Source organism: Phragmites australis, chromosome 11 (genome assembly GCF_958298935.1).
Source record: "Phragmites australis chromosome 11, lpPhrAust1.1, whole genome shotgun sequence".
Classification (NCBI taxonomy): Eukaryota; Viridiplantae; Streptophyta; class Magnoliopsida; order Poales; family Poaceae; genus Phragmites; species Phragmites australis.
Window position 1 is genome coordinate 25,468,843 of NC_084931.1, and position 17,346 is coordinate 25,486,188.

A 17,346-nucleotide genomic window follows, 5' to 3' on the forward strand; every position below is an offset into this window, starting at 1 on the left:
TTATGCAACATACATATTATTAATATATAAAAATAATCAAATATCATTCAATTTTATATCCCCATTGGGGACCCGATCCCCGCAAATTCCCCGCGGGGATGGGGATGGAAGAAATCTTCCCCCCGATAGCTAAATGGGGATGGAGATGGGGAAGCATTCCCCGCGAAGATTAGCCCCGTTGCCATCCCTAATATCACGGTTGACCCATTCTCAAGCTTCTTCACCATGAAAGCACGGTTATCTTAAAGAGGTTGGACATGTCCTTTGACCTTTAATCTCGCCAAGTCTTCCTTGAGCTTCTCTACTTCTTGCTTGAGCTCATTATTCTCTTGTGCAATAAGTTCATTAGATTATTCTACAACAACATTCTCAACACAAATTTCATTTCAAACGGGTGAGATAGATAAAACAAGTAAATCATCACAAGAAGTAGAAGCATATACCTTAGGATTAAAATTAAATAAAGAGGTAGATTGCTTTAAAGGGACCTTAGTTTGAGATTCAATGCACTCAAATTTAGCCTTAAGCTCTTCACGCTCCTTATTTAACAAATTAAATTTGCACAATAATTGTTCATAATTAGAAACAAAGGTAGCATGAATGTCATTAAGTGTATTGAATTTTTTAAGCTCTTTTGATTGTTTTTTAAGGGCTTTTTGTTGCTTATTGATCAAATGAAGGAGTTCATCATAGGAAGAAGAATCCTCATCGGATTCATCATCACTTATATCGCTATTTATACCTTTGACCATAACACACCTATGAGATGACTTGCGAAACGACTTGGTACTATTTATTTTTTTGTTCCTAAAATTTGTGCTAGAGGATTTCTGTGTGCATAAATTTGCTACGCAGATGTTGAAATTGTGCTAAATGAAGGATGATATTGAGAAAATTGAAACTTTTCATGTTGATTATCTGCCTCTAATTCAACAGCTTGTTGTGTGATGATACATTCACTGAAACAAACTTGATATGGGGGATTTCAGCATCTTATTAGTTCTTACTAGCAATGCATGACTTTTATCGTGTAAATGTATGTGTGTTGACCTAAGAATGAATGGTGTTACGTTCTGAACAGGTGATCTCCTGATGCATATATGTTGATTTGTCCAACTTCCTAACTATGAAGCTGATTTTTATCCTCCTTTATTGGGTTATCGTGTAACTTGTCGTTTGTTATACAGTTAAATAAATAAGAGTTCCGATCATAGTCGTAAAAAAAAAGACAAAAACTGTTATTAATTTCATAAAAATAAGCTAGGTGGTTAATAAACAAATGGCATGCTTTCTGGTCTCTTGGGTAAGCGTGTTGTTGATCATTGATCTAAATAAAGGCCCCTAGAGCCAGGCATGTGCATTCTGAAGTGTTCTAGATAGCCTTCCTCTGTGCAAGTCGAAGCTATTAAGCTGTTTATTAACATTGAATGACACTAACCCATTTAGTAATATACTAATTGATGGCCACGGACTACGGGGTTGGGCTGGTGCCACACCTCCCTCGATGGGCGCTTCCTATCCACGAGGTGGTTGGGTTCGACATGGCGGCGGCCTACCGCTTATGGTGGGCGTAAGGCGGTGCGCTGACCACGTCTCCCACAATCCCATGGATGCCTACATGCTTCTTGCAGCCACCACATTGTGGGCTATGGCGGTGACGAGTGCGGTGGGTGGTGCAGGGGGCTCCGGGCAAAAGCCTTGCAACGGCGATGCTCTTGGACGTCGTTCCCCTCCTTAGAGGAATTGCTATGATGATCCTCACTCTCAGTGGGTTCTCCGGGTGAAAACCCAGGTCTTATGTTAGATTGGGCGATGATGGCATCCTGGCGATGATGGCATCCTGACATCGTGTCCTCCTTGGAGGTGTCGCTTTGGAGTTCTTTCCCTGCTCATCTGAAGCTTAAGTGTTCGTCGGTCGGATCGTAGGTCGTGCTAGGTGGTTGTCCGTCACTGTTCGATGGTGGCGGCTAGCTGTGTGCAGCTTTAGGGCCAGTGTTTGACTGGTCACTAGAGGCTTTGTTAGGTCATGGATGCTTGTGAATTGCTTTAGGTACCCCTATTGTGCGCCTCCTATTTATGGGGGAACGTCGGTTGTCCGGAGTTTTCGAGATCTACCAATCCGTCGTGTAAGGAAATAGGTACTAGCGCGTAGCAATTTTGTTCTGGAGTGTAAGGTGGTTCTGAGCTCTAGGTTTGGGTTATAGGCTTGGTGTTGCTTTATGCACACCTAATTACAGTCTTTTCTCTCTTTCTTTTTTTTTCCCCCCTTTCTTTTGTTATAGTTGGGTGCATCAGCACTTCATCTCAAAATAAAGCTTCCTTCGTCTAAAAAAATAATAGTGCTTGAAGAAAAACACTACATCGGTGTAGGTTTCGTATGCATGGTGAAGATGCTTGATAGGTGATACTCAATTTGCATGCAAGTTTTTTTTGCGTTAACTACTTTTTGTTGATGTGCAAGCTAGGTTCCCTTTCCTTCTAGTTGATAGAGTGATCGATTACGAACCAGGCAAATATGCAGTTGCGATCAAGAATGTGACAATAAATGATAACTTCTTCCCAGGACATTTCCCTGACCGACCCATACTGCCTGGTGTTCTCATGGTTGAGGTATGTAATGATGTACTTTTTTCTCCCTTTTTTGATGCCAGCCTTGACTTGCTTACTGAGATACATGTGTTTCTTCATTATTGGCATGTAAATTAAATTTCTATTTCCTTGTCATACATTTTCCTCAAATTATACTGGTTGGAGTCTTAGAGCACTGCTCCTTATGGTTTGATTAAGGACATATTTACTCAATTCAGCGCGACTAAGTGTACGGTGAATTTGTGGCTGCTAGATAATTGGTGCTGGATATTGCCATATTTTAGTGGATATATTCCATCATGTTTCATGCCTTTGTAAAAGCAAAGTTCGTGTACATCGTTAATCACATTGTTTGCATTACATGTGCGACGGATTTCTAAGAAAAGTAAAAAAAAATGAGTGTTTTATTCTTTATATTTCTCCTCCTAATTTTATTGCTTCAATTACGCCATCCACATAGGATCATTGTAACTGAACTTGTGATATGGGCCTATTTTACGATAAATTGGGCCTATTTTACGATAAATTGTTTTTCTTCTGAATTGCTAGAGTTGATCGAATACCTAAAGAATTAACAAATTGACAAGACAATCAATTGAGAGAACTATTTGTGATAGATTGGTAGCTACTGGCAACTCATGTATTTTTTACATAAAGCATAAGCTAGTAACAGTGGTCAATGCTACTCCTTGACGCATTTTGGAATAACTGGGCCAGTAACTGCTATACAATTGCCTGTTGAAGATATTACATAACCATATGTACCTATAAGCTACTTATGGTCTGACATCAAGTAGAAACTTTCTAAATTGCCGGTGTGAGAAACAAGTTTTTACCTTGATTTGCAGGCAATGGCTCAGGTTGGAGGTATGGTGGTGTTGCAACCTGAAGTAGGTGGATCTAGAGAGAATTTCTTTTTTGCGGGGATTGATAAAATGAGGTCCCGGAAGCCTGTAATTGCTGGAGACACCTTGATTATGAGAATGACTCTGATCAAGTTGAAGAAGAGGTTTGGAATTGCAAAGATGAAAGGAAAAGCTTATGTTGGTGCCGACCTAGTATGCGAAGGGGAGTTCTTGATGGCTACTGGATCAGAGTAAAGGCAGGAGATACATTAGTACAATTTTTTTCAATTATTTAGCGTGAAATCATCCTTGCTGCCTCCCACAATCTAAGTTTTGAACTGTGTCTGTCATAGCGATATGATGTCTTTTGCCTTTCCTGTAATCTTGGTCGAATGTTGCTATATCGAATGGTGTCGCCAGTTCCAGCTCAAGCTGACAGGTAACTAAGGTTATTCAAATCCGTTTTGTTGTGCTCGACAGCTTGAGTCGTCGTACTATCATCTGTCGTCTAGATGAGCTACACCAAGGTTCGATTGCCATTTTAGAGGATTAAATTGAAATATAAATTACTATCATCTGTCGTATAGACGAGCTACAACAAGGTCATTTGAGGCGTTTCGTTTTTTACTTTTTTTTAGGGCGACACGTGCCAATACTGACAATCATTCCGTATGCTCAGTTGTTGACAAACTTTACTAGTAAGAATCCTAAAACCGATCTGAGCTCGCAGTGGTTGCTACGATCGGACTTCTCACCGTGTACTTGCTGGCGTCGTCCACCCACGTCAACGACCCATGCAGCACCTCGTCGGTCTTGTTCTTCATCTGCCCCCGGATCACGAGTGTGTACTTCTGCTTCTCGTTCTTGCCGCCGAACATCAGCCTGTCCGGCGCCACGGTCACCGTCAACCCGTTCAGGCCCATCACCTTGGCGCTGTAGCTCACCGGCGCGTGGCCCACGTTGCTCACGGTCCTGGTGAACGTCCTCTCGCCTGCGCCGCCGTTCGGGTCGAAGAATGCGATGAACGACGGGTAGTTGAGGTCGAGGGACGCGCCGGCGCAGTCCACGGCAGCCGACGGCGACTGTGCGACGGTCTTGATCTGCTGCGCGGTGTAGTTCATCGCGCACATGAGCTTGATGTAGTCCTCCGGCCCGGCGTCGTAGACCAGTCCTGGGTCCACGGCGCGGATGGGGTCGATGTGGCCGGAGCCCATCGCCAGCGGCGTCGCTGGCCGGTTGCGCCGTCCAATGTCCTTGATGGACGCCCCGGTGTTGTCCACCGCGCTGGCTGTCGTCATCAACGCGGACCGGACTGCGGCGGGGCTCCACTCCGGGTGCACGGCCCTGAGCAGCGCGGCCACCCCGGACGCGTGCGGGCACGACATGGACGTGCCGGATATGATATTGAACCGGTTGTACAGCGACCGCGACCCCACGGTGGCGACGCTGATGTTCTCCGCCCACGAGGCCAGTATAAGCGAGCCCGGCGCGAGCACGTCGGGCTTGAGCACCGTCGGGCAGCTCCCCGACGGGCCACGCGACGAGTACGTCGCCACCATCGGCGCGGGCTTCGTGCCCAGGATGGTAACCTCAAACTTTATCGCGGCCCTGGGCGCGCGGCTGCTTCGTATGTACTGGAGCAACATGGGCCCGTCTTGCGGGCTCACGATGACGCCCGGGAACGTGAAGTGCTCCGAGAGCTCCCTGAACGAATCGTTGGACAGGAAGAGGCCCGCGCGCACCTTGGCGTCCTGCAGCGCGAAAATCGCGGAGCCCAGAGAGTCGCTGGCATCGCAGAGGACGACCTTATCGCGGTTCTTGGTGAGCACAGTGGAGTTGTCGCACGCGTCGAGGAAGACGAGCCCGGTGGCCGCGAGCGCCGTCGGGCTGCCTGGGTACAGTGATTCGCCGATGATGGTCGTGCCGTCGCCGAGCGTCACGACGCCGGAGAACTCCCGGTCCACAGTGCCCGACGCCACGGTGAGCGTCCACGGCGTGCCGTTGTGGAGGAAGCCGAAGTCGGGGCCTTCGTTGCCCGCCGAGGTTGACACGAACACACCGCGCTGCATTGCCGCGAACGTGCCAATGGCGATAGGGTCTTGGTACAGCGGGACGCCATCCAGGCCGAGGGAGAGGGAGAGGACGTCGACGCCGTCGGCGATGGCCTGGTCGATGGCAGCGAGTATGTCGGACTGGTACGTGCCCTCGTCCCACAGGGCCTTGTACATGGCCACCCTGGCGCGGGGCGCCATGCCGCGCGCGGTGCCTGGTGCGTAGCCAAAGAACGACGCGCCCGGCACGGGCGAGCCAGCGGCTGTGGACGAGGTGTGCGTGCCGTGACCTTCGGTGTCGCGCGGGGAGTTGACGGCGATGGTCACGTTGGTGTTGGCGACGAGGCCCTTGTTGAACTTGCGCGCCCCGATGAGCTTCCGGTTGCACACCTTGGCGGCGTCGAACGCCGTGCCGGACTCGCAGAAGCCCTTCCACCGGGCCGGCACCGGCGGGAGCCCGTCGTCGCGGAAGCTCGCGCTCTCGGGCCACACGCCGGTGTCCACCACGCCGACGATGACGTCCTCGCCGTATTCAGCCGCTTCCCACAGACCCCCCGCCGCGCTAACGCCAAGGAACTCGGGCGTGTGCGTCGTGTCGCGGCGCACCATCTTGGCGTCGTCGCGGTAGCACGACACGAACCCCCGTGACCGCCTGAGACTCTCCAGCTCCACGGTGCGCAGTCGCGCAGCGAACCCATGCATCGCGTGGTCGTAGACGTAGAACATGTCGGCGTCTGGGGCGACCGCGGCGAGCGTGGACTCGTACCACCTCAGGTGGCTGGAGAACCCCCGCGGCATGGCCGACTTGTCCATGTGCACAATGTACGCCGCCGTCTCAGCCGACGCGGCCGGCACACGTAACAACATTGCAAAGCACAGCAATGCTAGACACGGCCATGCCATGCAACGAAGCGCAGCTACTACGACGACGGCCGCCATTGCCGGCATGTCTGTGTGAGACGCCTCAGCAGCGTGCACCGTCTATTTAACCAGCATGGTCTTACAGCGGATCGGGCAATGGATGCTGGACAGTTTCACGACCCGATTCGGTGGTTGCGTAGTCCCTGTTGGGGACAAGCCGATGCAAGCTAAGCCGCGGAATGGGCGCCATCGTCTGCATCGGCATCGCGCGCATTGCGATTTGCAGGCCGAACCACGCGTGGTGCTGGACGATGTGTCGTGTACTGTCGAACCTCACAACTGGAAGCTACTTTACAAGTGTCTGATCGCGTATCATGCATCTACCGTCGTGCTATCTCTTTGGCTCGTTCCTATGATCAGAAATCAACAAACCTTGTTAATTTAGTGTAGATTCTGCTGGAGACATTATCTAGTAAGGAGAACACGAGGCAAAGAAAACAAGTATTAACTATTGAGTTCTTACATGTAGAGTGTTCCGGTTGCGAAGTGTTTCCCAATACGCGACTACAAAAGTGAAGAATGTTCCAATGGACAACTTGTAGCAACTCAATCATTAGCGTCTTGATGCATTCCTATCAGTGCATATCATGGATTTTCTCCTGATTGACATATACGGTTCTCCATTTACGCATCAGGAAATTGAGTGCACGCATTTTATGTCAAGCTTCAGGAACAACATAATATTAATATAAAGAACTGTGGCGAAGTACTAGCGTAGTAGCGTCGTGGACTGCAGGTTCAGATATGCGAAGTTATGTTATCTTTTTCGGATTTCTGAATCAGACAGTGACGGCTATCCAATAGAAATGGATGCATGGATAGTCCTTTATATCCCGTGATTTCTGACTGACAACCAGGGGATCTGCGTTAGTTAGAGAGTACTGTTCGTCTGTGCATGCATCACATGCATTCACTGATCGAGACATGGACCACGAGGACTCGAGGAGATCGAAGCCGGGGACCCAACCTATGGTTGCATATATGAACATCGAATGATAAAAAGGAGGTATTAGCCAAAGATTAGATCCCACGTTCAAATCCGAAGAACGGACAGACAGTCAGACATGCGACGCGCCACCAGTTTGAGCTTTTGCTTGGACATGGTCTTGTCCACTTGCTGCAGCTGCTAGTGCTCGACTCGTCTTGAGTCTTGAGTGCGTGATGTGTGTGACCTCTGACGCTCACGTAACAGGGGCGCGCGCATTCACCGGCTGTGCACGCGGCGACGATTTCTCACTGGAATCCAAGTGCTCTTCCATCGGTTGACCGGCGTTCAGAGCGCGTTGCACCCTCCGTGGTGCCGTGCCGTGTGGTGCGTGTCGCGTAGGTGGGCCCCTGCGCATAGTGCATGATGTAGCCAACGCAATCAGTCACGATAGCTGGTGCGCCGTGCACCTCGTCGTCCGGTAGCCGTGGGATTATATTCGTTTCTCCAGGCACTACGATCTCCAAACCTTTACGCTCGCCGTGCGGCCACTGCTACTTCCACACGGGTCGTCCTACTACGTCCCGGGAGATATTTGGCTGCAATGGTTCGTCAGTACGGCGGTGGGTTCCGATCATTTGAGGCTCCTGGCCATTGGCAGACCAAGTGCCGGCCGTGGGAAGTCACAGAAAGAGGAGACACCAAAGGCTGGTGCTCGGACTACGTGTCTTTACCGTAGGGCCGGAACGTTGAATGTTACAGCAAAGAGTGACGTATCGAATATCGATCAGAGGTCGTTTCTTTACTCGAGTATGTATACTTGAACGAGGCAATTAACTTCTACGGTGCTCCGTATATAGGGACCTTCTCGTCACAGTCAGCGCCGAGATCCGCACGGGCGCCGTGGTCAGCAGAAGCACGGCCGTTCGAGCCGGCCGAAGGGGCCTCCGAGTCTCCATGGCCGCGCTCCCCGAGGACGTAGAACTCGATGCCTGCCATGCTCGGCAACGGCGCTGTTGCTACGCATGGCCTTCTCTTCTCGCCCAGAGCACGGCCGGAGGCATGGGCCGTCGAGATGGGCGTGGCCACGAGGAGGAAGACTACGATGACGAGGAAGCGGGCCATTTGGAGTGAGATTTTTCCCGTGCTGCTGTGTTCTTCTTGGGGCTTGGAGGCCTCCTGCACGAGTAATTCGTTGTGTTAGAGATCCACCATTTATAGGTGGAACTGGGAAGGTGCGTCCGTCGTAGAGTAAATTCAATTGGAGTAACTGGTGAGCAACGTCTGCGTTGCAGTGGAACAGGTTATTTCTTCGTTTGGGATTCGGGAACTTATTCGGTTATAGAGTGGGTGAATGCCACTGGCAGTTCAACGGTTATTTTTCTTTTCGGATAAAAACTTGTAAATTAGTGCTTGGAAGTTGTCATCAAAATGCTGAAGTTTGTATTGATCTTGTGTATCTTGATCATTGTACCTTAGACGTCTCTCATCGCAATGAACAACTTGAGCTCTGTAACACATACATTGAACCACGATCGAACTACGACTCCAATAACAAAATAGAATGAAATCCACCGGCGATCCCTAAACTTGTCTCTCATTCTTATATGGGTCTACAAACTCTCAAAATGCAGATTAGTGCTCATAAACATTCAAATTGTACCATGCGATGTGTACCCCTTTGGTTGCTGATGTGGATGCTGACAAGGCACAATGACATGGAAATATTCTAATATTTTCCTTTTTAAACCCAATTTCTGATGTGAAATGACTATCTTGCCCCCTTCTTCCTCATCACTTCATTCCCTCTCCACCCTCTTCTTCTTTGGGACCTCGCTGCGGTTGGTGCCCTCTTCACTCCCTCCCTCCCTATCCAGTCCCTACTGCCACGACCCTTGAGCCCAAGATGCCCGCCTCTCCCGATGCTAGTTGCGGTGCTAACCTACTGAGGAGGCTAGGGATGGCGGTGACCAAGGTGAGGATTCTCGAGCTGCTTCTTCCTTCCCATCCTCGTGATGCTCCTCTTGTAGTTTCTCAACAGAGACCACCTCTCCCACTCCATCACCGCTAGTTGGATCTAGGCACCAGCCTGTGCACTGCAATGGAGGCCACTTGGATCTATTTGGGCGTAGGGGGGAAAGAGGGAGCAATCGACTTTGGGGATAGCCATGGTCACCTCACCGCCGCTCAGCTTTGTTTGGCACGGCGAGGGGTGATAGCGAATAGCTCTCTGTGACAACCATGTCACTGTCGGGTAGAGTGGAGAGAGAGAGAGAGGGAGGGGAGGAAGGATATGTCCATGTTGTCATAAGTCGACATGCCACGTAGGCGAGTTAATGCTAACTAGAATGTTTCTGACCTTGCGTGCATTTAGCAAGTTAAAGGGCATAAATCTGCAATTCAAGACTTTATAGACCTGGATGAGAATGCGGGGCAAATTTAGAGACTGCTGGTAGATTTCACTCTAAAAAATTTGTGGCATGCAGACCACCCCCTCACACCTTGCGTCGCACAGGACTCCACCGCTGCCACCCTTTGGTTCCCCTCCTTCTCCCACTCTGGAGGTCTCGCCGATGGTCAGAGGGAGGGGAACCTTGCCTCTTTATAGACCTATATAGTTAGAGTAGTTTAATCCTCAAATAAAATCCTATAGCTAGTAGTTTAAATCAACTTAGCTCGGTGTTTGGCTTCTCCATGGCAACAAGTGTGCTTAGGGACTTTTGCTTCCTTCATCTCTTCAACGACAATGATGACTTACGTGAGTGCTCAAGCAGGGTAGCAATCACTGTCATTACTTTAATAAAATTCAAGCCTTATTTGAAAAAAATAATAAAACTGAGAAATCAAGTGGATAAGTGTCTTGATTTAATTGTGATGAGTCATTAACAATGTTGAATTTGAGTTGACCTTAGTTGGCATGAACATGTTTGTGCGTGATTATGTTTATGGCTAACCAAAGCTGGAGTTGGAGTTTATGTCTCGGGTGTAGGAAGTTTACACCCACCGGATAGTCCGGTGTGAGGATTTTTGATATCATTGGATAGTCCGGTGTGTGGCAAGTGTGAGCACTAGAGCATTTTAGCGCAGGGAGGAAAATTGAGATCAACTCACTGGATGGTACGATGATGGGCTCAGAGAGCGCTGAAGCATTTCCAGCAGAGAAGAATTTTTGGCGCCAAATTTGAAGAAAGCACCAGATGGCCCGGTGCTGAGGCAGTGAGCACGACAGACTATTTTTTCCAGAGAGGGTGCAAACTGGGGTTTGGTGGACTTACCTTCACTGGATGTTCTGGTGTCTGGATTTGTGAACACCAGAGCATTTCATGCAGAGAGCATGCAAATGGGTAGTATGGAAGAGATGAATGCGCTGGTTCGGTGCTTGGCAGTGTGCTCAAAGGATGTTCTCATCGGACTATTTTCTGTAGAGAGCAATATTTTCATTATGCAGAAGGAGTTACACAAGCCGAATGATCCGGTGTTCAAGGGGTGAACATGTTGGAACATCATGTGTTCACAAATTTCTGGGGTTTGTTCTTTCGATAGGGATTTTGATTTTGGGACTAACTGGAGATCTTTTGGAGTTTTGGAGAAACATGTTTGCTTATCTTATGTTGTGCAGATGATGGATGCAACTTGACGGTCAATGACGGGATGATCAGGGCTAAGCAGAGAGTTTGGTGCCGGATGATCAAAGAGGCCGGCAGAATCAAGGGTGATCCTAGCTGTGTACATAGAGGTCAAGCAAAGCATGGAAGGAATGATGGAGATGATGTGGTGACAAAGTCAAACGAAGGGAATGCCGGTGCAAGTGACAAGGCGGGTCGAGAGATCGTGAGCAAGAGGGACTTGCCGGCAGTCAAGATCGCAAGACAGAGTACACATGTCGATATCGGGATACTTCCTTGGGGTCAAAGCACGCAGCAGTGAGTCACGCTTTGAGAAGCGTGCGAGACGGTTTCGTGGTTTGGCCTCAAAACTATGGAGGGATGGAGTGCACGTGGCATCAATCCGAAGCAAGCGTTGAGGCGAAGCTAAGTCGTGAAAGTGTCACGACCGTTCGATGGATGGAGTGAAAAATGGATCAAAATACCTCGGTGGTAGGTAGAAGAGTATTGTAAGCAGTGGGTATTTTGAAAACAAGAAAATTTAAGGGCTAAGCCACCTTCCTAGGCCTATAAATAGAGAGGTAGAGCTGTATGGGGCCTTGAGCCAGCTATTTGAGAGCCTAGTGATAGGTTTTGGAGGAGAGGAGAGGATAGACTTAGCCTTTGCAATAGGTTCGAGATTTTGTGAGAGGAAAATACTTTATAATCTGCTTAAAATAAGGCTGACCTTTATGCTTAATGAAGTTTATTTTCTCATATAAGCTTGTGTCCATCTCCTTCTAGTCTCCTTTTAATTCCCTTGTTTCTCTTGCAAGTTTTTCTTTTCTTGTTGTGGTTTTTGCTTTTCCTTTTGGGCTGCAATTTTCACCATTGTGAATTTGATCTCCATGTTGCTAGTGCACAAAATGTGCGTACAATAGTACAAAATTAGATCTCGTATTCCCTTAGTCATCAACTTGGAGAGTTTCTTTACCTAGTGATGATCTTCTTGAGTTTCTTTCAAAGTTGCAAGCTTTTTGTGGCTAAGGTCATAGGATGGTCTTAATGGAACCTCATGTTCATATCTCATCCATGGAGTCACATGTTTTCAATTATTTTTTTCTTATTTCTGTATATTTGCTTTCGCTTGAATCTTTGAGGTGCGTCGGGTAATCAAAGTAGGAGAAGTTCATCGATTTCGAAAGAAATTTGTTGAGGCACCTATTCACCCCCCCCCCCTTTAGTTGTCACTCTCGATCCTATAATTGGTATCATAGTCGGTTTGATCACCTTTGACCTTAACCGGCTTTGTGATCCGTATGTGATAATGGAGAGAAGTTGAAAGATTTGGTTATTTGATGCCTGAGAGTTTTCGTACTAGAATGTGCGTATGGAGGCATATCTCTTAAGCCAAGAAAGTGCAATTTGAAAAATAGTTGATTCCAACTATGAGATCTCTGGTGCTCACACGACTCAGGTTCAAATTAAATAGTGTGAGACCAACAATGAGGCTAGAAATATTTTGTTCACAAGCCTGAGTTAAAATGAGTTTGATAGGGTCTAGCACCTCCGTACTACCCATGAGATTTGGTCTACTTTGAGTGTTTTTCATGAGGGAACCAACCAAATTAAGACTCAGTATTAAAGCACATATAACCAAGAATATCAAATGTTCGTGCAAGGCCCTAGAGAGTCGTTGGATGCCATATTTGCTCGTTTAGATGGGATTGTCAGCAATCTGAGATCCACTGGAGTTGCCCTACTCAGATCATGAGAGAGTGATCAAGCTTATCTATGCTCTTGATCGTAGCATATGAGAAGTGAAGATCTCGAGTATTGAAGAGTCATCCAGTTATGTCACATTGACTTGTGATGAACTCTTCAACAAGCTCAAGTCCACCGAGATCACCAAGGTAGCAAGGATAGGCCTAGGAAATCCTCTATCTGAGAACATGGCATTGGTTTCAGGATCTAGCGGTGGCAGTCAGTCTGGAGTTGGTGTTTCTTACGCTAACCCTTTAACTGGTGGTTTTGCTTTGTCTTCTCTAGTCTCTACCACAGAGGAGTAGGTGGATGTGCTTGATGATGAGGATCTTGCACTGATTGTGAAGAAGTTCACCCATTTCTACAACAACCGCTGAGACCAGAGGAGGGATGGTTCCCGGACCTACTTTGAGTGTGGTGACACCACACACTTCAAGGCGGACAGCCCTAAGCTCAAGAAGAGGGAAGACCGCAACCGTGACCACGATAAGCACAAGAAGTCCAAGAAGATCTTCTTCAAGAATAGCGGCCAATGCGGCTTCATGGACGTTTGTGGTGGCGCTTAGCGACGTCGACACTTCCTCAAGCGAGGAGGAGAGCTCGAAGGAGAAGGAACCGTAAGTGAAGAACAAGGACTTCACCAGCCTCTTCTTCATGGCGGACAACAACGACAACGACCCGAGCTTGATCCCTCTGAGGTACTACTCACCTATGATCAGCTTTCTATTCAGGTTGATACCTTAAATGATGCTCTTGTTAGGCAGGATAGATGGCTTAAGAAAGCGATTCGTGAGGTTAAGGAGCTCAAGTTTAGGCTAGAATGTTCTTCTTCTGAGCTTGAGTTGCTTAGGTCTAGGGCTAAGGTTAAGGATGAGGATTGTGAGAGTTGTTTGGTTGTCATGAGTGAGCTTGCCGAGCTTCAGGCTGTGCATGCTCAGGTCACCAGTCAGCTTAAGAGTGCCGAGAAGAAGCTCCTTGAGGAATATAGATCTACTCTCTTATGCGCTTACAAGAATTGACCTTTGCTCTCAAAGGATGTTGATGTAAAAGTCAAGCGTATAGAGGAGCTAGAGTCTAGATTGGAGAGTGCTGAGAGTTCTACAGATATGCAGCCAAATTGTCCTACCTGCGTTATCCTTAAGGACAAGCTCAGCTGGGTTAGAGGGCAAGTTGAAAAGCTCATGGCTGAGAATGAGTACCTCATTTCTCTTGTGGATAAGTCCTTATAAGGCAATGGCAAAATGGATTGATCTTGGCCAAGACCAAGATGTGTGGTGATAAGGCTGGGTTAGCTTTGGGTTTAGGCTTTTAGAGAGTTGCCTACTCCAGTTCTGAAAAGTCTGTTTTCACTACACCCACTACCTTAGAATCTGAGAAAGCCAAGATCAATACTACACCACCTATACCAGAAAAGGAGAAACCCACACCACAACCCAAGAGAGCTCTATAGCCAAAGATGCAAGCCTAAGTGAGAGAGCCTAGAGTGACCAGCAGTCGAGTTTCCGAGAGACACTACCACTGCACCTACTGCTAGAGAGAGGGTCACCTTGTTGGGTTTTACTTTTGTCATAGAAGAGTTGAGCGACATGAGTGTGAGTGGAGTACTCGGGACATCTACCGCCCCTCTGTTAGTGTACATGAGCCTTTTCCTCGCTCCCGCCCATGAGATTCAGACGCTCTTCAGTTCTCTTCTAGAGGTATTCCTCGATGTGGATTTTACCATGATTCGTATGGTTTTGGTTTACGTGTAAGAGGCTTTGAGTCATAATTTTTTGGCAGACCATGTTTTTCCTCATCGTTGTATTCGCCGTCAGCTCGCTAGTGTTGATTTACATATACCTGCTTTTACTAGTTCAAGGCAGATGACCCAGTACTAGATTCCCAAGAGGTTTCTGACTAATCCTAGTACTAAGCCATCCACCTACTATTCTTCTCATATGTAGGTAGCAGGCGAAGGCCTGGAGAACAAATGGCTTATCGACTTCGGTCATTCGTGCCATATGACCGAAGATGCATCATGATTCTCCAGCCTCATTCTGACGAAGTGACACAAGTACATCACATTCGGGGATGATAGAAAGGGAATAGTGAAGGCCAAAAGTGTGGTAAAGGTAAATGAGAATTTCACTCTCAAGGATGTGACTTTGGTGGCGCATCTAGGATATAATTTATTTTCTGTATCTCAGTTGTTCGATGAGGACTTGAAAGTGCATTTTAAACACGATACTTCTCAAGTTCTTGATTCTTCAAGCGCTTTGATTTATCGGATTTTCAGAGTTGGGAGAGTGTTTGGAGCTAATTTTTCTGAGTCCATAGGTTCTTCTCGTTGTTTGGTCGCTCAACCTTCTTCTGAGCTTTGGATGTGACATAGGAAACTAGGGCACATGACTTTTGATTTTCTTACTCATTTAAGTACCCTAGGCTTGATCCGAGGATTGCCCAAGCTCAAGTTTCAGAAGAAACTTGTTTGTGCTCCTTGTCGGCATGACAAGATGGTTGCCACCTTCCATCCACCAGTCAATTTGGTGATGACTGAACGACTAGGAGAACTTCTCCATATGGACATTGTTGGTCCTTCTCTGGTTCGTTCAGCGGGTGGAAAGTGGTATGTTCTTGTCATTCTTGGTGATTACTCTCGTTACTCTTGGGTCTTCTTTCTTATGAGTAAGGATAAAGTGTTCTCACACTTTCAGAGCTTAGCTTTGAGATTGTTCAAGGAACTTCCTGGTGCATTGAAATAAATTCACAGTGATAATAGCACCAAATTCAAGAACTATCTCTTTGATGCTTTCTGTCTTGAACATGGCATTGAGCATCAATTTTCTACCCCACGCATTCCTCAGCAAAATGACGTGGTTGAGAGGAAGAATCGCACTTTGGTGGAGATGACTAGCATAGAACTCCTAGAATGTTTTGGGCCAAGGCTATTAGAACACCTTGCTATATCTCTAATCGAATTTTCTTGTGCTCCATTTTAAATTTGGCTTCTTATAAGTTGTGCTTTGGGAGGAAGTCGAAGGTTTCACATTTGAAAGTTTTTGGTTGTCGATGCTTCATCCTAAAGCGTGTCAATCTTGACAATTTGAGTCGCATTCTTCTGATGAAATACTCTTGGGGTATTCTCTTCATGGTCATTTATGTATAGGGTTTATAATCTTGACGCTAACACCATCATGAAATCCTATGATGGGACTTTTGATGAATCAACCCTATATGCTAGTTCCGTCTTTGAGTATGCAAGTGATCAAGAGATGAGCGAAAGAATCTTTGTGGATGGTGACCTACCAGCTCTCGATGATGATGAGGATGATCCACTACTTCCTGTCATCGCACCTGCTTCAGAGCTGGCTCCTGCTACTTCTACACCGGTAGAGGGTCCTACAGCCTCTACTTTCACTTCAGCTGCTTTCGAGCCTGTACTAGAAGCAATTAAGGGGGAGATTGTCTCATAGCGCGAGGCTCCTCGAGACATTCAGTGGAGATATCCCCCACAACTAATGATCGGTGACCTTGATGAGAGGGTAACGACATCCAAATCTACTCAATATGCTCATTTCTCATATTCTGCATTTGTTGCTTCTTTTGAGCCTCATGATAATGGACACGCTCTTTCTGATTTAAATTCGATCAATACCATGCATGAAGAACTAGAAAACTTTGAGAGGTACTAAGTTTGGGTCCTCATAGAGCCATCCCCTAACATTTATACTATAGGCACCAAGTAGGTCCTCAAGAACAAACAAGAGGAGGACAGGTCAGTTGTTAGAAATAAAGCTAGACTTATAGCCTAGGATTTCATTGAAGTAGAGGGGGTAGATTTTGGAGAGACCTTTGCTCCAGTAGCTAGACTAGAAGCCATTAGTATCCTCGTATTTGCGGCATCCTAAGGGTTCAAGTTGTATCAAATAGATGTCAAAAGTGCTTTTCTAAATGGTTTCATAAAAGAAGAGGTCTATGTTAAGCAACCCATAGGTTTCAAATACCCCAAATAACCATATAGAGTATACAAGCTTCAAAAAGCTTTATATGGACTTAAGCAGACGCCTACATCTTAGTATGATAGGATTAAATCTTTCTTGCTAGAGCATGGGTATGTGATGGGGTCGATGGATAAAAACTTGTTTACTTTTAGGCATGGTAATGATTTCCTTCTTGTTCAGATATATGCGGATGATATCAATTTTTGTGGCTCTTCTCATGCACTTGTGACCAAGTTTGCAGAAACTATGAGTAGAAAATTTGAGATATCGATGATGGGCGAGCTCAACTTCTTCCTTGGGTTTCAAATCAAGAAATGCAAGCAAGGTACATTTGTCCACTAAACGAAGTACACCAAGGATTTGCTGAAGAAGTTTGACATGAGCGATGCTAAGCCCTTAGCGACACCGATGGCTACCTTGACCGTGCTTGATCCGGATGAGGATGACGAGGAGGTGGACCAGTGGGAGTATATGAGCATGATTGGTTCCCTCCTGTATCTGACGGCAATAAGACCCGACATTCACTTTGTTGTCTGCTTGTGTGCTCACTTCCAGGCATCACCGAGGACATCTCACCGCCAAGCGGTGAAGCGTATTCTGAGGTATCTCAAGTACACTCTCGAGTATGGTCTTTGGTATTCTACTTCTTCTTCGCTTTCTATTTATGGTTTTTTTGATGCGGATTTT

The 17,346-nt window shown here is 47.0% G+C and overlaps 2 protein-coding genes across 2 annotated transcripts; one reads left to right on the top strand and one right to left on the bottom strand.

Annotated features, from left to right (window-relative positions):
- Positions 1 to 1,460: 1,460 nt before the first annotated feature.
- Positions 1,461 to 3,689, top strand: LOC133884093 (uncharacterized). The gene is made up of 3 exons (XM_062323472.1): positions 1,461 to 1,564; positions 2,466 to 2,610; positions 3,438 to 3,689. Exons 1-3 carry the CDS (start codon positions 1,461 to 1,463, stop codon positions 3,687 to 3,689), a joined length of 501 nt encoding a protein of 166 aa, XP_062179456.1.
- A 284-nt stretch (positions 3,690 to 3,973) lies between these two features.
- Positions 3,974 to 6,719, bottom strand: LOC133885749 (subtilisin-like protease SBT3). The gene has a single exon (XM_062325491.1). The coding sequence runs from the start codon at positions 6,431 to 6,433 to the stop codon at positions 4,142 to 4,144; it is 2,292 nt and encodes a 763-aa protein (XP_062181475.1). The 5' UTR covers positions 6,434 to 6,719; the 3' UTR covers positions 3,974 to 4,141.
- Positions 6,720 to 17,346: the final 10,627 nt, after the last annotated feature.

Excerpts from the sequence above, each read along its gene's own strand:
- LOC133885749 (XM_062325491.1), bottom strand. The coding sequence starts at position 6,433 with ATGCCGGCAATGGCGGCCGTCGTCGTAGTAGCTGCGCTTCGTTGCATG.
- LOC133884093 (XM_062323472.1), top strand. The coding sequence starts at position 1,461 with ATGGCCACGGACTACGGGGTTGGGCTGGTGCCACACCTCCCTCGATGG. Across the intron at positions 1,565-2,465 it reads GCGGCGGCCTACCGCTTATG|GTTCCCTTTCCTTCTAGTTG; the intron begins GTGGGCGTAAGG and ends TGTGCAAGCTAG. Across the intron at positions 2,611-3,437 it reads CTGGTGTTCTCATGGTTGAG|GCAATGGCTCAGGTTGGAGG; the intron begins GTATGTAATGAT and ends CTTGATTTGCAG.